The following is a 24862-nucleotide window of genomic DNA, read 5'->3' as shown; positions in this document are numbered from 1 at the left end:
TTGTCTTATCATTGGGAGACAAAATAAAAGTCCTCTAACAATTAGTGTGTGTGGTAAGAGTTACCTGAGATGTTTAGTGTGGGAACATCAACAATTTCAACCAAAAAAACTCCTACTCAGTTTTAAACTTTGTGTCTGTCCTTGAGAATGGAGATGAGAGTTTGTTGAGAAAAGCTATAAAAACAGCGGAAAACAAAGAGCTTGAAGAGGCCTTATTCAAGTGGTTTTTGCAGCAGAGCATTGAAAAATCTTCTTTCAGGGCCAATTGTTTGCAAAAAAGTGAAATTTTTGGCTAAAAAAGGGACAATTTGTCTTTGTTTAAGGTGAGCAGTGGCTGGGTACAGGGCAAGTGTACATGAGTTGGGTTTAAATGGTGAAAAACTATCAGCAGACCAAAAAGCAGCAGAACATTTTATTGAAAAATTGAAAACTGAAGCAGGATCTTATGACCAACAATTTTTAAATAAAAGATGAGACACACCTTACTTAGAACAGTTTGCTTGAAATAACTTAGGGAAACTAGCACACCCAGCCACAAGATTAGTAATGACTTTCTTACAGTGATGAACTGTGCTAACTCTACAGGAAATGACGGAATACTCCACCTGTTGTTAGGAAAATCGAAAATGCTCGGGTTTTCGAAAATGTTCAAAGGCTTCCCATCTTCTACAAGAATCAACCAAAGGTCTGAATGAGTGCTACTTTATTTTGCAAATGGTATGGTTCAATTTTCACACCTGGAGTAAAAAGAAACACTGAAAGGCAGAGGGAAAGAAGGCAGTAAGATGATGTTAATACTGGACATTGCACCCATGCACCCCACTGAAAGCCTTCTTGATAGAGAAGATGGATGTTTCAAAACACTCTTCCTGCCACCAAAGGTAATGAGTTTACTGCAGCCAGTGGACAAATTGATTGTTGAAACTATGAAGCGACATTACAGAAGGCAATTGTTGGGGAAGCTTCAGATAAAAGACGGAAATAAAGAAGACATTGTGGCTCATCACCAAAAATTGAATATCAAAGACTGCTCTTACATGGTGGCGGAATGGTGGAAGCATGGAATTTGGCATAGACAACCACATTAAAAAGAGCTTGGAATAAACTGAAAGCATTTTAATGAAAGATAAGATACAAAAAGACAAAGATAAAAAGAAGCAGCATGAAAAGGAAGAGGAAGAAAGAGAAGTGGCAGAAGATGAGATATACCTGAGAACATAAGAGAGATCTTTTTGAAAATTCCTGGGCATTCCAACTGCAGTGCATAGAATATAGGTGGCTTGCTTGTGATTCTTAGGGCCCTGGATTCCAAATTCTCAGTGATGATGAAATCATTCAGAGTGTGAGAGAAGAAATTGATAGTCAGTAGCAGCCTGGATGAAGCAGCACCCTAAGTGTGACCATATACAGCTGCTCACTATCAAGCAGATGCAAGGCTTGGCTGCACGAAAACAATTGAATACAGCAAAACAATGGACTGTGACCGACCTCTCAAGAATTGACACTGTACTTAAGTATTTTACAAAACCTAAAAAAAAATTGTTTTGTAGTCATGAAATTAATATTACAATAGTATGTATACACAAATTTAGTTTTAAGAAATGATTAGTTTTCACAGTTTACTCAATTATCCAGATTGGGTCTGGTCCTGAGTCATCCGGATAATAGGAGTTCTACTGTAGTCCATGAACATGGCATGTGTCAGATAATACAAGCAGTAATTTTTGCCTTCACTTATACAAACATGAGCATCTCTTCATAACTAACACTGTAAACTGTAGAGAATTGGAGACTTTTTTATTCTAATTAGTCAATTCATAATCAACTCTGTCAGTTCTGAAGTTTTTAAATTTGGCAATAATGAAAGGCATTGTGTGTATTTCTATGTACAATATTTATTGTCAGCCTCAGTTAATTACATACAATCAATATTTGTACCAGCAAAGAAAAATGGTTCAAGAAGATAATTCCACAATTCCGACTGAGACTACAGCTCACCGAAAGAGGATAAAGCCTAGTACCTACTTCAGTGATGAAGAGGATATTAGTGACTGAACACTTAAATCGTTGTTTAGTGAAATAGTCTTACTCTCATCTGTGTATATATAAGTATATATAATATTTTGTTCTTTAATAAAACTGGTGTTTTCTATAGGCTCTGTCCACTGTTTGTGGAACACAATGAATAATTTACAAAATGTACAATAATTTGTGTAGGAATGTTGTAGCAGCGTAAACATTGTGACAATTAATTTACAACTAGCACCATATTCATTTCTGTACACTTAACTTTGAAAAAAAACTGTTTATAAAATGTATATATAATCAGATTTTCAGAAGCCTCTATTGCATTTTGAGGTAAGGCATAATTATAGCCATGTGGAATGGTGTATTAAGACATTATTTACATAATAAAAGCTTTCTGATCAAAAGTATATATCAATTGATAACAGTAAAATAAGCTACTAATAATACACAATAACAAATTTTATACATTAAAAAAAGTTTGTCATGCAAAAGTTCAGTCATTTCTAAAACAGATCAATTTTATGAATTTTTCATACTTTGAACCCGTATTAAAAATATCTACATATCCATCTTTCAGGTACAGTTCAGTCAATGTCATTATATATCTGTGAATGACATTTTATCAGTATTTTAATATATTAGGTCTTCAGCACCACATCGAAACAAGCAAGTCTATTTCATGAATTCCTAATAATTCCTAATATAAAATAAGAATAAACACAAATAACTGCCTACTCTTCCCATCTTTAAAAAGCTGATGCCATTCTAAAATGTGACTAAAGGCAACAGTAATGGATACAACTGCACATTCCTGATGAGATTGCTGATGTATTACTCTTGGATTCTTTGTCCTTCAGAGGCAGCCTGCCTCACTTTGGTGTATCAACAATATTGCCTGATTTGTTGCTCTTGCTAATGCACTTGAAACTGCGCTGTTTAGCAAATGGAGAACGTCCTAATGAATTTCCTGATCCATCAGAACAGGCCCCAACATCTAAAACGGGTTCTGTAATACATAAAAAATTGGTTGAATTTTCATAGCACACAGAATTAATTAAATAGCTCATTTTAGTTGTGAACACACATTACATTGCTATTACAGAAAAACAATGAATCACATAAGAATATCATTGTGTGTGTGTGTGTGTGTGTGTGTGTGTGTGTGTGTGTGTGTGTGTGTGTGTGTGTGTGCGTGTGCGTGTGCGCGCGCTTATGCATGTGTATGTGTTTGTGTGTGAGTGTGCTTGTGCATGTTGGGGCAGTTTGAAACAAAATATATTTACCAGTCCTTCAGTTTTGTGCTTATGTGCTGTAGTTCTCTTAAAATTGTAATCACAGCTACTGTGCACACAAAATACGCACACAGACGCGCGCACACACACACACGCGCACACACACACACACACACACACACACACACAAACGCAGTAATGGCAATTCCACCATCATTTGTAAAATAGAACTCACTCTTGATTATGCCTATGAAAGCCATTAATTCTCCTGTAAATGGCTGTCTCCTTGACAACATTCTGGTATTTATAACATGTACTTCCTACTGGAGCAAATCATGTTACAATAGTCAACATCTGCATAAAATATTTTTGAGAGATGAAAGAAATGTATAGAGAAGTTCTGTTATATTCCAATCCTTTTCATTTCACTCCACTATTTTGCAGTTGGAAAATTACAATAGCAGAAAAGAGATTAAAAGTTGTAGAGGGCACTTCTTTGAGAAGACTGTGTCACATGGAGTAGGATGCACGGTAAATTTGCGAGGTGACTCCTGCAATGCCTTCCAAGAATAGGGAGTTTTGATGTCTTCCATGATAGCACCAGTGTTATTTTCCATGTAGGTTTCACTGAATGCTAATTGCACTGGCAATCAGAAGTCCTGCTGGCATGTGTCATCACCAGCTGGAAGGCAGGGTCTCATAGACAATACTGATTAGTGAATGGGACATTTTTTTCATTTTGCCTGTCTCAGTTGCAGTGACATAAAATTCTTAAGTGCCGTAACACGATGTGGCAGGGACCCGACTAATGTCAAGCAGTATATTGCTCCCTCCTACGTATATCTCGCGAAGAGACCATGAGGATAAAATCAGAGAGATTAGAGCCCACACAGAGGCATACCGACAATCCTTCTTTCCACGAACAATACGAGACTGGAATAGAAGGGAGAACCGATAGAGGTACTGAAGGTACCCTCCGCCACACACCGTCAGGTGGCTTGCGGAGTATGAATGTAGATAGATAGATAGATAGATAGTAATGTTGGAGGGAACTGACACCATGAAGTCTGCAGGGCTGTCCACTAATCCATAAGAGTATGAGGACGTGGAGATCTCTTTTTGAACAGCACGCTGCAGGGCATACCAGACATGCTCAATAATTTCAAGTCTGGGGAGTTTGGTGGCTAGCGGAAGTATTTAAACTCAGAAGAGTGTTCCTGATCCACTCCATTGCAATTCTGGATGTGTGGGGTGTTGCATTCTCCTGCTGGACTTTCCGAAAGTCCGTTGGAATACATACTTGACATGAATGGATGCAGGCGATCAGACAGGATGCTTACGTATGTGTCACCTGCAAGTCATGTCTACACGTATCAGGGGTCCCATATCACTCCAACTGCACATCCCATATCACTCCAACTGCACACGCCCCACACCATAACAGAGCTTCCATCAACTTGACAGTCCCCTGCTGACATGCAGGGTCTATGGATTCATGAGATTGTCTCCACATCTGTACACGCCCATCCACTCGATGCAATTTGAAACAAGACTCTTCCAACCAGGCAACATGTTTCCATTCATCAACAGTCCAATGTCAGTGTTGACGGGCCCAGGTGAGGCATAAAGCTTTGTGTTGTGCAGTCATCAAGGGTACATGAGTGGGCCTTGGGCTCCGAAAGCCCATATTGATGATGTTTTACTGAATGGTTCACATACTGACACTTGTTGATGGCCCAGCATTGAAATCTGCAGCAATCTGTGGAAGGGTTGCTTTTCTGTCATGTTGAACAATTCTCTTCAGTTGTCGTTGGTCCCATTCTTGTAAGATCTTTTTGGCCACAGCAATGTTGCAGATTTGATGTTTTACTGGATTCCTGATATTTATGGTACACTTGTGAAATGGTTGTACTGGAAAATCTCAACTTCATCGGTGCCTCGGAGATGCTGTGTTCCATCGCTTGTGCGATGACTACAACACCACATTCAATAGTAACCTATCTAACAATTGCACCAGACCCTTGTTGTCTTATAAAGGTACTGCCGACTGCAGCGCCATATTCTGTCTGTTTATGTATCTCGGTATAGCCGTTGCCGACTGCAGCACTGTATTCTGCTTGTTTACATATCTCTGTATTTGAATACGATGCCTATATCAGCTTCTTTGGCGTTTCAGTGTATTTTAGGTTGTAGCACTGATTTCCTGTATATAAGGTAGTAATGCTTGGTAATGCACTGTGCTACAAAAATACAGGGTTGTATAGAGAAGGGTGCACTGTGTTGTCGCCTTCTGGTTTTGTATGTTCCTTTTTGACACTACATTATTTTGTAAAAAAAATTGTTGACATTTCCTGTAATGTAAAATTTTTATTTTCATTTGGATGCCATGCTATTCTGTAAAACAAAAGTGTCAACATTATCTGTAACTTAAATTCAATATTTCTTTACTTTTAAAATCTTATAAATAAAAAGACAACTGTTGTGGCAGAACCAAAGAAATCTAATATACAGGCACATGCACATGCACATATATAGAGGGCGACACCTATAAAGGTGTCCTGTTGACAACTGTAGGTAATACTTGTCAGTTTGGTAATGTCAGTCAGTAGCAGCAGACACATAGTCTAAGATCAATGAAAGTAGTTGTTGCCCACAGTATACTTTGCTGTGCCTTTTGTCACCATATTGTATGAATAATTACAGTTAATGCAGGGTATGGCTGTAAGCATATGAGTACCTATAATATGGACATAATACTGTTTGTACACATTGTTATAAGGCATGTACTTTGTAATTTTCAGTTGTGTAGGTTGAAAATGGGCACGTCAGCCTGAAACCGTTAACCACTACAACTGAATTTTATATAAATGCAACTGACATGGACAAAATAAAAAATTATTCAGTTTCGTCAGTACTGGACCTGACCTGACCTGACCTACCATCCTGTGACAGCTAGCCTTGAATAAGCAATACTGGTTAGTACATAACACAAAACACGGGTCCCACACAACCACCAGCTGCTCTGCTGCCCTCAAATAATTATAAAGAAACTTTTTCGTAAAATGATTGAGTTTCATATCTAGTGGTTTTATTCTAAAGCTTCATTGTTTTGACGGATATCATTTTTGTGATATGAAATTAAGTAACCCAACATACAACATTCGAATGACTTACAATTAAAAAATGAGTTGCTATGAGTGTAAGTTAAGTTTGGAGAATTTTAGGTCATAAGTTGCTTCGTGCAAAATGTAGCTAATATATAGAATTTTTCGAATTTTTGTTTAAACATGAGAGGAGATTCACATATATCTTCAATCTTGAGGAAATTGATTGTATACAAGGCGAGTCACGATGTTTTCCCCCGGTTTCTAGAGGGTATTCCTTAGGTTATTTGGAACAAAAAAATGTAAATAAAGTAATGGGATCAGATTCATAATTAAGGAGCTATAGTAACTGAAAAACTCAGGAAAATGTCAGAAAAAAACTCTTATTGTAGGATTTCACTATCAAAAATGCACATAATAATTAATTTAAACAATTCTGTAGCGATCTCTTGCATTGAGAGTGGATGTAAAGGAAGTGTTCTTCCCTCCCTGCATTTGAAGGCAAAGATTCGCACGGAAGTGAACTGCGTGAGTAGCATATCGAAGTTTCAAATGCTCATTCCTTATTGATGTTGCAGTATCGAGAATGGATTGTATCAATTCTTCTCATGTTTCCACCTTAACTTCGTACACTATATCTTTCATCCATCCCTAGTCCACCTGAGTGGTCAGCATGATGGAATGTCATGCCACAGGGCCCGGGTTCGGTTTCCGGCTGGGTTTGAGATTGTGAATTTTAAAATTTTAAGATTTTCTGCACTCAGGGGTGTTGTGTTGTCCTAATCATCATCATCATATCATCTCCGTCAACACACAAGTTGCCAAAGTGGCATCAAGTCAAAAGACTTGCACCAGGCAAATGGTCTACCTGACGGGAGGCCCTAGCCACACGACATTTCATTTCACTTCATCTACCCCCATGTGCAATAATCTAAGGATGTTAAATCTGGGGATCTAGCAGGCCAGTTGATAGGGCCCATGTGACCTGTCCATCGATGTGGGAATTGATGATTATGATAAGCTGTTACCACATGGTGGAAGCGTGCAGGTGTCCCGTCATGTTGGATGTACATGTGCCGCCTTGTTTCCAGAGGAACATCTTCAAGAAGCTGCGGTAAGTCTTCTCGTAAAAAGTTAGCGTACATCTGACCATTTAAATTTTCCGGGAAAATATACGGCCCCAGTAACTGATCACATACAACACCACACCAGACATTTATAATGAATCTGCATTGAGATACTACTGTGGCATGGGGATTTCCGTCTGCCCAGACATGCATGTTATGCATGTTGTTGATGACATCTCTTGTAAAGGTTGCCCCATCACTGAACATTATGAAGTGATAGAGCTGCCAATTTCCATTTAACCAGTTACAAAAGTGCAAACGGTTGGCTCCATGTTATGCATGTTGTTGATGACATCTCTTGTAAAGGTTGACCCATCACTGAACATTATGAAGCGATAGAGCTGCCAATTTCCATTTAACCAGTTACAAAAGTGCAAACGGTTGGCTCCATGTTATGCATGTTGTTGATGACATCTCTTGTAAAGGTTGACCCATCACCGAACATTATGAAGTGATAGAGCTGCCAATTTCCATTTAACCAGTTACAAAAGTGCAAACAGTTGGCTCAATCATGTGGCTCTGAATGGTGAGCTTTCTGCACGTGAAAAGAATACAGTCTATTATCATGAAGAATCCTACATACTATAGGTTGTGAAACGTTCAATTGGGTAGCTAGGCATCTTGTACTTGAATGAGGACTGCACTCTACTGAATTAAGAATGTTTTCCTCTTCTTGAATGTCATGATTGTCTTTCAGAGTGAGTATGAATACTGGGAAGAGTACTAGTTTCTAGCAATGCTCGATATGTTCCACTAAATGTTTTGGCATTCGGAATCCTACAATTAGGATACCGAAGGTGATAATCAACAACAGCAGCTTTTGCATTACCATCACAGAAGCCCAAAATGTACACCGTCTCTCCATACTCCTGTGATGAAAACTTGTACGGCATGGCAAAGTGTACTGTATACAGGAGACAATAACAGTAAACAGTGACTGCAGTATCAACAACGTGGTTGTTATGCAAACGTATCACTGGTTGCACCTGTCTAAGACTGAACATGTGTCCTGTGAACATAAGTGGAACACTCCATACACCGTGGCATGTTTGAGAACTCTGTTGTAGCTCCTTAATTATGGATTTGATCACATTACTGTATTTACATCTTTTGTTCCAAATAACCTAAGAAATAACCTCCAGCAACCGGGGGAAAACCTCGTGACTCACCCTGTATATAGCACTCACTTCCACTCTCGCCACTCAAATGACGTAATATGAATGATATGTTCGCAATATCCCTTGTATCTCATAGATGATTTGAGAATTCAGAAAGAGTTTTTGACAAATGACAGCTCGCAAAGGGGAGATTATTTTGCCGTATCATTAATATGTGAAATTTCCTTGTCCACCACAATATACAAGTAACTAACTGTAGATTTTGTCTATGGAGTAATGTGATTTCCTTGGGGCTATTGATAATTGATAGGTGGTAAAACAAGAATTGCTGGGGATTCTGCAACATGTAAGTGAAGAAATTACACATTTATTTTTATACTGAAAATGAATTTTCTCATAAACTATTGACCTGTCTTGCCCTCAGTTGCTAGTTTAATGATACGATTTGAGAAATCTGAAAAAAAAAAAAAATCACACTGAACAGTGCACCATCTTTTTGTTTCCATACCTGCACAAAGCAAAGAACTGAAAATGTCATCTCAAATGTCTTTCAATTTGTCAAAGATACTGATAATTGACTTCACCTTGACAGGTACTCTACAGGATTCTGCAACTCACCAGAGTAATCTCAGTTTCGGAGCTATGAAGTCGTTTTATTGTCTCAACAAGAACTTATATTATGATCCCAAAAAGGAGCATATTTCTATTTAAAAAATACAGTTGATTCCTTTTATAAGCTGCTTGGAACTGGTCATCAATATGAAAACAAATTTTATCTTTAACATATCAAAAGATATGTCAAATGAAAAGTTCACGATATCACTCTGAATAGGGATACCCGCATCCAGTCATCCTGATTTAGGTTTTCCGTGATTTCCCTACATCGCTTCAGGCAAATGCTGGGATGGTTCCTGTGAAAGGGCACGGCTGATTTCCTTGTCTTTTCTACCCTAATTTGAGCTCGTGCTCCGTCTCTAATGACCTCATTGTCGACAGGATGTTAAACACTAATCTCCTCCTCCTCCTCGTGAATTCGCATAGCAAGAAAAAGAAATTGGAAATTTGTGGTAAGTTCCTGTGAGATCAAACTGCTGAGGTCGTTAGTCCCTAGGCTTATACACTATTTAATTTAACTTACGCTAAGAACAACACACACAGCCATGCCCAAGGGAGGAATCGCACCTCTGACGGGGGGGTAAAGATCCAAAGAAAAATCACTCTTTATTCATTCATATATGATTTCTTGCAAGCAGTAGACACAGGTAAACAGGTAGCTTCCATCTTACACATTTTTGAATACAAGCCAAAATACATTCAAATGGAATAATTTTGCAGATATGTGATTGGTTTGTTGAATGTTTGACTGTTTAATAGGATACAGTATTTTATACTGGACTGCAAATGTTGAACAGAAATGAAAGTAAAGTTGGGTGTGCCCAAGCAAGTGTAATAGGATCTTGAATGTTCTCAATATACATAAACATTTTATCAAAAGGAACAGCAGCACTATAATATTGTTCAATGATGATCCTGTTTTATACAGGAAAGTATCATCACCAGGTGATTGTGAGGACATACGGAAATACTTGTACAAAATTAATTTTGTGTCACAAATGACAACTTTCTTTAAATGTGGATACATGAAAAATATTCTTCTTTTCTTCTTCTACCTTCAAGTGTTAGGAATCTTTCTATTGTTAGGTGCTCTGTTGTCTGTGGTTAATTGTTAATTGGTCTCTTCAGCTATTTCTTGGTCTGCTAACCAAGCTTTCAATAACTGATTACGATTTTAATTCATTCTTGTGACATGATCTCCCTATTTATTTCTATACTCCTTGATCTGTTCAGTTATGTTTTTAACTCTTAGTCCTTGTCTGACTGTTATACTCCTCTTTTTTGTATCATACAGTCTATAGCCAAGTGTTCTTTTTTAAAAAACTCAATAAATTAACAATAATGCATATAACTAAGAAAAAGAACTTGATAACATCCTATTACAGTATTACTGGTGAACACCTTGAGCACATCACATTGTGTAAGTATTTAGGAGTAATACTAACAAGTGGATTGAAATGGGATGAATGTGTAGAAGCACTGTTCGTGTAGACAAATGGAGGACCTGCATCCGTAAACAAAATTACAATCGAGATGCTAGTGCGACCAGATTCGGAGTATGGGTCCCGTGCTTGGAATCCTTGTCAAGTAGGGATGACATTAGACACTGAATGGATTCAGAGATATGCTAGTAGAATTATAACAAGGTGGTACAGCCCCTATGAAAGTGTAACAGGAAATGCTCTGGGAACTCAAATGGGGATCTCTGGAAAAAAGACAATGTAGTTCTAGCGAATCACTTTTCGGGTAAATTTAGAGAACCTGCAGTCAAGGAAGACCAAGTGGTCGTTCTGCTGCTACACCATGTATCTCATGTGGAGATAACGAGAACAGGATGAGAAAGATTAGGGCGTATGCAGAGGAATATAGTTAGTTATTTTTATCTTGCTCTATCAGCAAATGAAATAGGACAGGGAAACACTAATAGATTATTGGTACAAGATACCCTTTGCCATGTTTGCGAGTATGTATTTGTGGCTTGTGAGTATGTATTCATGCATAGTCCTGCCAATGGTGATGAGTGTGAAGAAGTACATCTGCATCAGAAGAATTTTCAACACATGCAACGGACGACATAAAGGGTATTTGCAGCACTGTATTGCCACATGAATGAAGCAGTCCACTGCAACTGAAATGTATGTGTGTGAACACCTGCCATTGAAAAACGTATGGAAAATGATCCAGACACAAATCAAAGACAAACAGGCTGTGAAAACAGTCACATTTCTGTGTGCTGCATTTTACATGTTTATGTCTTATACCCATACTACCTGTAAAGATTACTTAAGGTAACGAGCGGACTGACCGTGGCTCATTACCATCCATAAGCAGAATTCTGTTGGTGGAAACTACACATGCCTTCTACCATACTGTCATCTGTGATAGCAATTTTGTTCTCAGATGAGGCATAACTTAGATACAATACAAACACAAATGTTGCTATTGGGCAAAAGATAATCCCCATGATACAATCTTAACTAATCATCAAAACTAATTTAGATTGAAAGTGTGTTGTGGAAATATTTGTGATCACTTTATTATTGTGTTGCAATGACGCTGATAGCAATGCGGATCACAAGGTTTGTCAGTTACACCACCACCACCACCAGTCTGCTCCATTGGCTTACTCCAAGAGCAGTGCTCCAGACAGTGGGCAAAACACTTGCTCCTTGTAGGGTCATATGGCCCATCCAGTGTCTCCTGAGCAGTACAGTGAAGCACAAACAGATTTTTGTAGTTGCACGCTGGACGTTATTACATTAAAGTCCAGCCACATCACTGATGGTGAGTCTTGCCCAAGCCATGAAATTGCTATAGATTATTGTGTTGGCTGAATTCACACATGCTATTTACCGACGACTATGCCTGGACTTGATTCTGTGCATTATACTTGTACTTTGTGTAAACTGTTGTTCCTTTTGTTCAGTAAAAGTAATGTGCAAGTCACAACAGTGGTGAGTCTTGCCTAACACATGAACTTGCCATAGGTTATTGTGCTGGTCAAATTCACGCATGCTGTTTACTGACGACAAGGCCTGGATTTGGTTCTGTACTTTATGTTAACTGTTGTTCCTTTTGTTCAATGAAAGTGACATGCACATCGCAACAGTGGTGAAGAGACGTGATTTCTCTGTGCTATGAAGTGAACCTAACAAAACCGTAACTTCTGAAATCTCAAGAGCAGTGGAACTAACATCTTCTTCAACAACAAATCAAAAGTTTGCAGTTAAAGGTGAGGGACACCAAATACCCACGTGATAGTAACATATTTCTTCCTGCAGTGATGGCAGATTCATCTCTGGCAACACCTTCGGTTTCACCATTCCCATAATTTCAGAGTGGTACTTGTAACTGGGGAATGTAACTGCTCTGTCTACATCATTTGATCTCCTTCCAAGGGAAACTATCCTGATCTTCAGAAGAAATTGCTCTTTCTGTCTTGGTTGTCTCAAGAAAAAATGAATTTTCTTAGAAAACTAAACCCCCTCAGTGATCCCAATAAGTTCTCATTCTCCAGGATCCTTGACAAGCTTTCAGAGTTTTTTAGTCTCTTGGGAGAATTTGAAACTTTGTGCAATTCCGTGAACTTCATCCAAAGACAGATCCAAAAACTGTAATATATGAATGCTTTGTCAGATGCACAGGTATGTGCAACGCAGAAACTCCACTTCACCCTGTGATGCCACTCTTGTGCTGAGAGGCAGATTCAGTTGTTCCTCCCCAGTGCCCTACCTTGCCTGCAAGGGATGTTGAGATGGAGGAACCTCAACCCATGACATCTGAGGTAGAACTCTCCCATCCACTTCCCAGCCATCACAAATTGGGCCAATTCCAATCCATCTAGATCTTTTTCTGCCAATAACAGCAAAGTGACAGAGATAACAAGGTTTGTCAGATCGCACTACTGGCGGCTCTCAACTCAGCTGACTTCATCAAGAGTGGCACTCCAAGCAGTGGATCCACCTGCTGACTGCATGTAGGGTAACATGGTGCCAAGCGGTGGTCACTAGGGCAGAGTAAGTAGATTGACACAGCATAGCACAAGCGGGTTCAATTGTTTACTCACTAGATGATGTTACATTATGCTCCTGTTTAGTGATGACTATGCCTGTCCACTGGGCTTGTACTTTTTATAAACTATTCTTGTGCCTTGTACCAACATGGTCACATTGAATGAATGAACCAGTGTAATTAACTTTGTTGAGGAGACTCTCCATGTATTGCTTGAAGGTGTGTCTCCTAGAACTTGACCACTATATATGGCGTATGCATAACTCAGCCCCAATGGATTTCAGTTTGGACATCTTTACGAGATTGTGGACCAGCTATCAACGTTCAGTACTTTGTGTGCCTGGCCTTCTGCCCGTAATCAGTTCGATTTCTGTCCTGTTTTACTAGTCTGGCCAGCCTATGGCATTCGACATTTGTAATGAGGGGTGGTCGCTCAACCCCAAAATGTCTAGACGTGGTTTCACCTTGGCTTCGCCATGTGTTCAAGACACTTACCACAGCACTCCTCGAACACCTGCAAGTTGTGCAGCTTCTGAAATGATCTTGTGTCGAGCGTCCAAGCCACCACAATCTGCCCTTGGTCAAACACAGATAGACCGCACATCTTCCCCATTCTGCATACAGACAGTACGCCCACTGATACTACATGCTCACTGCATGTGTCCAACTAGCAGTCATGCCTCGCCAGGTAATGCTGCTATCGCCTGGGCATCAATAGTAGGTCGGTGGTCATAATGTTCTGGCTGATCAGTGTATAATGCCTGGGCCACTGCTGAGCATGATTCAGGGATCACTGAGTGGCTCAACCGATCAACGTTGAATTGTTTTCAGGTACACATTGCTGCTGATGGTAGAGAACTTGGAGCTGCTCATATGATACAGCCATTGTATTTCCTGTGATACTGTAGCATGTAATTTTATAATGACACATTGTAGGAAATGTGCTCTCTTAGGAACATTTTGTTTTGATCCTAGGAATCATTCAAACATTTAAAGTTCCATAGGGCCTGCACCCCTAGTCGAAGTCAGCAAGTGACATTTTAATGAATGTCCAGACTCACTGCTGTGCGATATTAATTTTTATTTCTTTCCTTCTTACTACAGATCTGCTTCAGCTGAAGTGCCATTATTAAGTGACGTGCAATACAATGTGGGGCACAATTATATTCATCATACATTTTCATGTTATTAGTAGAACATGGAGCTTGGATTGCCATTATATATATATATATATATATATATATATATATATATATATATATATATATATATATAGGCTAGACAGACTGTGACATGACATTGTTGGCTACTGACTTTCACTGTCGTTCTATACTTGCTGAAATGAAATGATCATATGGCATTGTTGGCCTGGAGGCCACATGCGGGGGAAGTTCGGCCGCCGTATTGCAAGTCCTTTTTAGGTAATGCCACTTCGGCGACTTGTGAGTCAATGATGATGAAGAACACACAACACCCAGTCATCACGAGGCAGAGAAAATACCTGACCCCGCCAGGAATCAAATCTGGGACCCCGTGCGTGGGAAGCGAGAACGCTACCACAATACCACGAGCTGCGAACTATATTTGCTAAATTAATTGTGGTACTTAATTTGTTATGATGTAATTTGACAATTTTTTGGCTATGATGTCATATGTTTACAAAGTATAAGCATTGTTATACAGATGATATATACATTATTTGATTGCTCATATATCTACGGTTGCTGTATGTTCGTAGTAGTCTATGTTTGTAGTGACTGTATGTGTTATTAATTTATAGGTGTTTATTGGGTAGGTGGTTTTTATTTGACATATGTACTTTTGTTAACTCATATTTCTGCAAATTTTTTGTAAATTGTGACATTCTCGTACATATTGTATTGACTTGATGTGACTTACCAAATGAAAGTGCTGGCAGGTCGACAGACACACAAACGAACACAAACATACACACAAAATTCAAGCTTTCGCAACAAACTGTTGCCTCATCAGGAAAGAGGGAAGGAGAGGGAAAGACGAAAGGATGTGGGTTTTAAGGGAGAGGGTAAGGAGTCATTCCAGTCCCGGGAGCGGAAAGACTTACCTTAGGGGGAAAAAAGGACGGGTATACACTCGCACACACACACATATCCATCCACACATATACAGACACAAGCCTACGTGGAATGTTTCCTTCTATAGAGCATTGATGTTTAAGATCTTTCATTTCGTCCATATGTTTTGCAGTTGGTTTTTACTTGTACATAAATTTCAAGTTCCCTGAGAATGTTCATGGTAGAAGTCTTTGGAATTCTATGAAGTACTTGCAATGTGTGTTCAACTGTGTCTACTGTCTTTTAGGTGGAGAAAAAATTTTAATTGGTTGTTATCACTATGCATTCTTTAAACAGTGTGAAAAAGGTTCTTTTGGTCTGGCCTGTGAATAAATCATTACAGCTGTTACATGTGATTTTGTATAGACCAGGGCTAGCATAGATTGGTGGCTTTGTTTTGCCTGATTGTAATTTCACTTTGAGTTTGTTAGTGGTCCAGGAAGTTAGCTCTATATTTGTAGGTCTGAATAATATGTTAACTTTGTCTGAGACTGGACCCAAACAAGCAGTTAGTATGTATTTTATTTTCTTTCTAGATATTGTTTCTTTGATTAGTTGTATTTTTCTGTGGTGGGCTTGGGTGTCACTAAATTATAAATAAAAACCTTACATGACACATGAAGGGTCCTACTGTGAACACTCTCAAGAAACTTGAAATTTATATACAGATAAGAACCCATTCACAAGACATACCAAGTAAACAGATAGATCTCAAACATCAGTATTACTTAAAAAATTTATTGAAATACTTGGAAAAGAAAATGGATAAATTCAAAGTGTTGGGCAAAACCAAAGATGATGCCACCAATATAATACCTTAATAAATGAAAAGCACCAGTTTGCTTTTGTTCCACAGTATTACTTTCATTGTGTTAACCATTTTGTGGCTTACAAGGCCATCTTCAGACATTTACTGAGTATTGTCAGCAAAGAAGTTACAGTGTTTGCAAACAATGTTGGAAGAGAAGTAACACATCTAGGCTGAAGCAGAAACATATGGTAAGTAACATCTTTGAGAGTGTAGTGGTAATGCAATGAAAAAGTAAAAAATTGAACAGTAAATAAATAAAAATATAGTAGACAGGAAAATCTTTTACACGAAATAGGAACAGCATGCCTACATAACAGTTTCTATTAATAAACAAAACTAATAAAATAAAATAAAATAATTTTGTCTATTAATAGAAATTGTTATGTAGGCATGCTGTTCCTATTTTGTGTAAAAGTTTTTCCTGTCTACTGCATTTTTATTTATTTACTGTTCAATTTGTTTACTTTTTCATTGCATTACCACCACACTGTCAAAGATGATACTTACTGTATGTTTCTGCTTCAGCCTAGACGTGTTATTTCTCTTCCAATATTGTTTGCAAACATTGTAACTTCTTTGGTGACAATACTCAGTAAATGTCTGAAGATGGCCTTGTAAGCCGAAAACCAGTTAACACAATAAAAATAATACTGTGGAACAAAAGTAAACTGGTGCTTTTCATGTATTATAATGTTGTTCTACCAAGAACCGATGGAATATTCTGTAAACATGATAAGACCTTAATATCATTGCTCATATACATACTCTGGAAACATGGGTCGGAGAGTCAATACAATATGTACGAGAATGTCGTAATTTAGAAAAATTTATGGAAAAGTATAGTTAACGGAAACATACGTGCCAAATAAAAAATGCCTACCCAATAACCACGCATAAATTAATAGCACCTACAATCACTATAAACACGACAACTACAAACATACAGCAACGATTGATATATGCACACCCAAGTAATTTATTTACCATCTGTATAATTGTGCTTATACTTTCTAAAGCATGGTTCTCAAACATTTGTTACAAATTTTTTGAAACCTGTGCATAAGACTTAACCCCAGGAACATACAATTCAAAGTGAGGACTGAGAAACACTGAGGTGAGTTAATTGAGGGAGATGACAGAGAGCTACAAAGCCAAAGTCCTCTCAGAGTAGTGAGAGAGAAGCAGTATACAATCAGCAAATTATAAACAAAAATTAAATGCCCAGATAAATAAATCAGTTGTGCTTAAAGAAAACACTGGAATTACTGCAGATATGGACAAAATATCTTGATGTTTCATAACACATTCCTGCTCAAGGAATTAAGAGAAGAAAAGAATGATAAGAGTTGACTGTGTGCTACTGTGTGATCACTCTGAGACTGTATATGACCTTTGTAACACACAAGGGAATGGTTCAATCCAACATGTTGAACCCGATCCTGAAATTCTTCGCACTGAAAGATTACACCGAAAGAATGCACTGTCAACATTTTAGATGCAAAGGTGCACTGCAAGTGTGATTTTTGCCGCATAAGAAACAACTTATAAGAGCCCTTCCTGCCTAGTGAGCAAATTGGCGAATAAGCAGATGTAGCCATGACAAGAGAACATACCGTGAAGTTCAAAGTGCATAAATGTGAAATTTAAGCACTCAAACCATACCAAAAATGCCTCCCATCATTAATTTTTTGAATAAATTGCAGTTCTTATCAGCAGCTAAAATGTGCAGATGTAGCTGCTACACCAGTGACTAAGAGAGGAAATAAAATCAAGGCAGTGTATGATGTTACTTTACAGACAATTTCCATCAATCGACACTTTAATTTGTTGGCATGAAATATTTTATAACAGTTCTTGTAACATAGTTGTTATTATAATTTTTCAATAATGTATATTTTAATAACAGTGAAACATTGAATTACTTTGACTTTCCCTACATAATGACTGATGATACTGTTCTTGTGTATGCAGTGAGATAATGTACTCATCTTGACACAATATTTCAATGGACCAACTGGTCGCCACCTTCATGTGAGTTTGCTGATGCACATTCTTGCTGGAAGGCGGCGGCCAGTTGGTCCACTGAAATATTTTGTGAAGATGACTACATTATCCGGCTGCATACCCAAGAAGAGTATCATCAATAAAATGGTTCCGTGTCTATTCTCTGTAGTCACCACAAAAATGCGAGGTGTCTATTGCAAGACAAAAATAACATTTTCCTTATATTAGGCACACCTAATAAAAGAAAAATTAATGTATTCAGATGCTTCACAGTAATCACTAGTTTCGGTTAGACAAAATTAGGGTGAAATAAGAAATGGTCATGGCAGTTGTTTTGCATATTTGTTGTATACCAGGCATACTTGATGAAATTCATAAAACATGGTGGTGCAAACTGATAATGTGCATATCAGTGAACTTTAACAATACTGTTCCATTTATAAACATAAATGACAAAGAGCTATGAGAATTAATTTTTTTCTGTTTAAAAATGTTTTTTCCCCTTAATTTGGAAAGTCATAGAACATGAACTTCCTTGTTATATTACTAGATACAATTGATATAATCATAAACCATATCTTCTCTGCTCCAGTGATTTGTATTATACAAACATTTATTATGAAGCATTTTAAAAAATCTATATTTTTTTGAGTTTTTATGATTTATTTACTCGAAAAGCACCATCACAAAACTTATGAAAATTGCACAACATATTGTTACTGCAATCAAAGAGAGCAAAATTTTTCTGTATAAAGTGTTAGAAAATTTTTAGCATTTTGCATATTTCTAGTGTAAAATACGCATGCTGGCAACAATGTTTTCAGCTCTCTTCCGGTGAAAGAGTGAGGTGTGTGGACTATGAGAAAAGAAACAATAAGGCAGTGTTTAAGAAAAGTGAAAACACTTGCAATTATTGGAAACCTGTCAGAGGTATTGCAGAAGTATCTACGTCCTCAAGTAACTGTGTTACCATCGCATCCATTGTGCAGGAATTGCTATACTTGCTACAACAAGAAATTTAGTGATTATCCACCTGAACAATGACTGTCACTAGAATGTCAAACTGAAGAAGACAGTTCAGATGTTTATATTCCTGGGTGTGAAGTTGATGATGTGATGAATGTTAGCATTTCTATTGTAGCTTCTAAATATCTCACATTATCAGGCAAGAATAAGAAGCACAAAAATAAAATAGCATGTACAAAGAAAAGCAGAAGAACTTGAAACAAGTTTTACACAAGCAACATCTTAAAAACTTTGTGAAGTGTATAATGTAGAGGCACTTGCTGCAGAACCTGAATATAGTGATATGCACCCAGTGTGATGTGCGATTTCAGAACCTGAACACTGCTATCTTGACAGTCACCTACACTGAGAAGGTACAATTACTGAAACTGATACCAGATAGCTACTCTAAGCAGCAGATACAGAAATACATAGCGACCTCCACACACTATTTAGTTTCAAAAGCTCACAAAATAAAGAATTAAAAAGCTATTTGGCATGCCAAGATTCCCTCTGTGAGCATCCATTGCTAACTGATACACTTAATCTTGTTCTGGAATATTACCTATGCAATGCTCTCTTAGTGAAAATGGCGAAAAGTTTAAAAGGTAAAAAGATACATAAAAAGATCAGCAAGTGAAACATATCTCCTAATGAAAAAGGAGAACCCAAATTTACTAACTGGTCTCACAAAATTCTACTCCTTATGATCAAAACGGGTAAAATGCCAGCCAGCGAAGGAAATATGCACGAGTATTAACTGCACTAACTTGAAACTTGTTTGTTTCACCGTAAGTAGTGTCACAAGGAAGAAGTACACAGAGATGTACCTGATGCTTTTGTTTATACTTCAAGAGCCACAATATAAACATGGACAGGAGTGTGCAACGCATTCTGGTGCTGCAGAGATGACTGCTGAAGCATTACACCTTCAGGATACAGACAATGATGTAACTTATGCACTATGGGGAGGGCGATTTGGTGAAGAAGACAATGGAGTTAGGGAAGTTTGTTACAGAGGTTAGGCATTGGCTCATCAGCATATTCGCAGGATTCAGAGACAGGCCATACCAGAAGTAAAATCAGCGACATCCCACAATACAGGCACATTAGATCTTTATTTTGACTTTGCTGAGAATGGGTCTGTTGCTTTGCAGAACAAAATTCAAAGCTACCACTGGTGCACATCACAAGTGTCAATATTCACATGTGTTGCTAACTTCCTTGGAACATCACACTGTTTTGCTATTGTCAGTTATGATCATGACAGCGCATATGCATGCTATGCTGTCAGTATGATAATTGATGACATAGTATCTAGAGGCCATACATTTCTTGCACATGCATAAGTGGCTGATAGTGCAGCATCTTATTTTAAAAAACTGCTTTATGAGCTTGGAAAACACTGTACAGGAATTAGGACAAAAAAAAGGATAATTTCAGCAACAGGTTATGGAAAAAGCGCATGTGATGGGGTACGAAATCTTTGTAAACATCTTGCAACAAGAATCAATCTCCAGCATGAAGCCACTGATGCTGTCAGAGATGCTACTGGATTTGTGCAGACCATATCAGAATTACTAAAATACCTGAAACTCTTACTCCTAAATGAACATACATTGTGGGAATTCTGTTTGAAAAAAGATTAATGGTCTCCTATGAAGCCAGTACGAAGGAATTCAGTCAAGTCACTGGTGGGTTGCATCCTGGAGTGGCATATACTGTGCAAGAACAGTTCTCCACCAAATGCAGTCTGTTACTATGAGTGAAATGCAGACACCACAGTATACTTTAGATTTTTGGATTTTTTGACCTTCAGAATACCTAGGTCTAACATAAAAATTTCTCAAATTTTGCACCACAAAATATTGCCCACTCTGATTGAATCATCCATAAGTACAATGACCAACTAAGATACTATGCAAGTTTTAGAATATTCACGATGGCGGTTTTATGGAAAATAATTCATAAAGAAACAAAAAAATTCAGATTCTCTCAGCTTTACGTAGAAATATTTTGACAGTTTAATAATTTTAGGCTTAATGTCATAGTAACAGTTAGCAGGCTTTCCAATTTATAATTTCTCAAGGCAGTTAACATCTTTTGACTATTCATATTTTCAAAACATAATTTTGGAGTTTGCTACAAGTTACAAATGTCTGTAGTTTATTTGTCCAAATTGAAGATGAACAAAAGAACAGAAGTGTGTGTATTTTAATCACGCCTGTTAGTATTGTGAACAACAAAGTAAGTAAAGACAGATTGCTACTTACCGTAAAGAAGACACGTTAAGTTGTGGACAAGCACAATTAACAGACACTCATATAAAGTTTTCGGCCACAGGCTTCATTAGCAAAAGAGGAACACACACCATTGAAAATTTGACTCGTTCCACATCATTATGAAATATCGTATTCATGGTTCATGGAACTAGTATTAATCTAATCTAATCTAATCATTCATATACACAAGCAAGCACACCTCACCCACACATGGCTGCCAACTCCGGCTGCCTGGCCCGAGCTGCCAGAGTTGGCGATTATGTGTGCTTGCTTGTGTTTATGAATGGTGTGTGTTTCTCTTTTGCCCATGAAGACTATTTTGTTTTGTTTTAGGGCACAAAAACAACTAGCGTCATATGTGCCCATATCAGAACTGTAGAACACGGAGACAAAGAGAGGAGTTAAAAATGACTACACGCTAATCCCAATCAACGGAAGAGAAGACAGCTAAAAACAGGGTTGTGGAGAAATGTCTATAAAATATGCCATACAGAAATGGAGGTCTTGAGTGAAGGATTAAATGTCTTTCACCATATTGCTACAATGGATAAAAAGTAAAACCCAGTCGACAGCCCAGGCATCGTTTGCAAAAAGGCACGATAATGCATATGAGAATGTAAGTGGTTAAGAAAAGACCATCCGTCAGGAGACAGTGGACCATCAAAGGTTGAGGGCAACGAGCACAAAGTGGTGGGGAGCACCACTTAACAAATGATGATGGCTAAAAAGACAGTGCCTGATATGCAACCTAGCTAAAATGATCTCCTCACAGCGAAAGGAGGTCGCCCAAGCCGCTGGGAGAGGCTTAATAACCTGGAGCTTGTTCCCATGAAGGGAGCATCAGTGGTGATGCCAAAGTGACACCTCCTGCTGACAGACGCCGGCACAGAGATCATCAGAGGGAATGTAAGAAGTAGCGGGTCGAGGTACGAGGACTGCAGCCTCGGCCGCAATGTCAGTGGCCTCATTTTCTGTCAATCTGAGATGACTAAGGACCCACATAAACATCACAGTGGCTCCATGAAGAGTGAGAAAGCGACAGCTTTCCTGGACCGGTTGCACTAAGGGATGGACATTATACAGCACACTGAGGCTTTGAAGGGCACTGAGAGTGCCGGAACAGAAGACGCGGGTCGAGGTACGAGGACTGCAGCCTCGGCCGCAATGTCAGCGGCCTCATTTTCTGTCAGTCTGAGATGACTAAGGACCCACATAAACATCACAGTGGCTCCATGAAGAGTGAGCAAGTGACAGCTTTCCTGGACTGGTTGCACTAAGGGATGGACACTATACAGCACACTGAGGTTTTGAAGGGCACTGAGAGTGCCGGAACAGATGACTCAATTGAAAAGCCTGTGACGTCAGATGTACTGTGTGGCCTGATACAGGGCGAAGAGCTCTGCTATAAATACTGAGCAGTACTCCAGAAGTCAACACTAAAAAATGTCGGTGCCAATGATGAAGGCATACCCAACACCACCACAGTCAATTCAAGAGCCATATTGTACACAAAGGTACTATTGCGAAGTTCTGTATGACTGTCACGAAACTGAAGGCGATGGAGCAAGGCTGAAGTAGTGTCCTTAGGAAGCGAATGGTGACCAACGTGAACACAGGCTGCTGCACGAAGCCAAGCTGGTGAAAGGTTCACAGCCATCGGGAAAGTGGCAGGTAGCGTGAAGTTAAGCTGTCGGAGCAAGAGCCGAAGGTGAACTCCAGGAGGTAACTGAGAAGAGGGACGTGCCCCATACTGGTGATCAAATGAGTCATAGAATGGGTGGCCATGCATGGCAGATAAAGGGCATGCATATCTAGTGAGGAGAAAGTCATGGTGGCAGGACAGCAGTAGTTTGGTAGCTTCTACATACAGACTCTCCACCTCGTTTGTGTAAAAGGCACTAGCGGCCAAAGACATGTCACAATGGTGGATAATATTGAGATGGTGTAAGAGGGATGGATATGCTGATGCATAAATTAAACACCTATAGTCTAGTTTCAAATGGACAAGGGACCGGTACAAATGGTGGAGGGTTGTTCGATCTGCTCCCCAGGAAGTACCACTGAGGATATGTAGGACACAGAGTGACTGCATACAGCAGACTGCTAGGTAAGATAGATACGTGGGAGGACCAAGAAAGTTTCCTATAGAGCATGAGCCCCAGGAATTTCATAGTTTCAACGAACAGAAGATCAACAGGCCCAAGATGTAAAGATGGTGGAAGAAACAAATTGCGCTGCCAGAAGTTCATACAAACAGTTTTGACATTGTCAAAGCAAAACCCACCGAGATCGTCAACTCAGAATGGTGCACTCGAAATCCAGACTGCACAATGCTTGGTAAATTGTGAGACTCTTTGCCACCATATCAGCTGTGCATGAATAATATTTTCCATCACCTTGCCAACACAGCTGTTGAGAGAAATGGGGTGGTAGCTATAAGGAAGGTGTTTGTCCTTACAGTGCTTAGGTATGAGTATGACAGTGACATCTGGGAAATGTGCTTTCTGCTCAGATGTGGTTGAATGTATGAAGGAGCAAGTGCTTGCCCACAAAAGAAAGGTGCTTTAATACCTGAATGTGAACAACATCTGCCCCTGGTGTCGAGGATCAGGATGAAGTGAGAGCACGATCTAGTTCTCACATAGTAAAGGCAGCATTGTAGCACTCGCTATTCTGAGAAGAGAAGGGTGTTCCCCGAGCCTCCTGTGCTCATTTCCGATGGAGGAAGGCAGCAGGGTGATAGTGGGAGGAGCTCAAAATCTCGGCAAAATGACAGCCCAAGGAGCTGGAGACAGCAATAGTGTCCATTAGTGTCCAATCCATTAGTGTTCAATCTGTTTGACAGACCGTTTCTTCATATCTTAGTCATGTTTTAATTTGATGTTCAATTAAGAGCAACTACACATTGATCTTGCCAAAAGCCGAGAAGCGATTCTTCTTGGTGTTTTAGCTCTCTGGGGCACTCTGGGATGCTCTCTGGGGCACTCTGGGACAGACCGTTTCTTCATATCTTAGTCATGTTTTAATTTGATGTTCAATTAAGAGCAACTACACACTGATCTTGCCAAAAGCCGAGAAGCGATTCTTCTTGGTGTTTTAGCTCTCTGGGGCACTCTGGGATGCTCTCTGGGGCACTCTGGGATGCTCTCTGGGCACTCTGGGATCTTATCTGCGGTCACAGTGTTCTCTGTGTGAGTTATCTTATCAGTATTATTAAAAAAGCTACTTAAATAATTTAATTAAATAATACTAATAAGTTGTGGGTGGTCTATTTTGTTTAGGAGTGGGGATGGTGGGTGGGTAATGTGCTTATATACGTTACGCGTGTTAGAGCGTGTGACCTTGAGTGGGACTTAGACTCTGTGAGCGCTTGATGTCTGCTACTGTCAGGCTGGAAATTAGGGAATGAACCTTGATACCAGAGAGTCATCA

The 24862-nt window shown here is 38.9% G+C and overlaps 2 protein-coding genes across 3 annotated transcripts in view; one reads left to right on the top strand and one right to left on the bottom strand.

Moving 5' to 3' along the window:
• LOC126178892 (zinc finger CCHC-type and RNA-binding motif-containing protein 1-like) overlaps positions 1-2079 on the top strand; it is a 73923-nt gene extending 71844 nt beyond the window's left edge. The window contains exon 5 of the mRNA XM_049924566.1: positions 1942-2079. Coding sequence (XP_049780523.1) covers positions 1942-2055 — 114 coding nt within the window. The 3' untranslated portion in view covers positions 2056-2079. The remainder of the gene's footprint in view (positions 1-1941) is intronic.
• Positions 2080-2895: 816 nt separating this feature from the next.
• The window catches only part of LOC126178807 (neurofibromin), a 474179-nt gene continuing 452212 nt past the window's right edge, over positions 2896-24862 (bottom strand). For both annotated transcript variants that reach the window (XM_049924560.1, XM_049924561.1), the window contains one exon: positions 2896-3034. In XM_049924560.1, coding sequence (XP_049780517.1) covers positions 2898-3034 — 137 coding nt within the window. In that variant the 3' untranslated portion in view covers positions 2896-2897. The remainder of the gene's footprint in view (positions 3035-24862) is intronic.

The sequence above is a fragment of the Schistocerca cancellata genome, chromosome 1 (assembly GCF_023864275.1).
Source record: "Schistocerca cancellata isolate TAMUIC-IGC-003103 chromosome 1, iqSchCanc2.1, whole genome shotgun sequence".
NCBI classification, from domain to species: domain Eukaryota; kingdom Metazoa; phylum Arthropoda; class Insecta; order Orthoptera; family Acrididae; genus Schistocerca; species Schistocerca cancellata.
The sequence above is the reverse complement of the archived record's forward strand: the minus strand, read 5'-3'. Positions and strand labels throughout refer to the sequence as shown.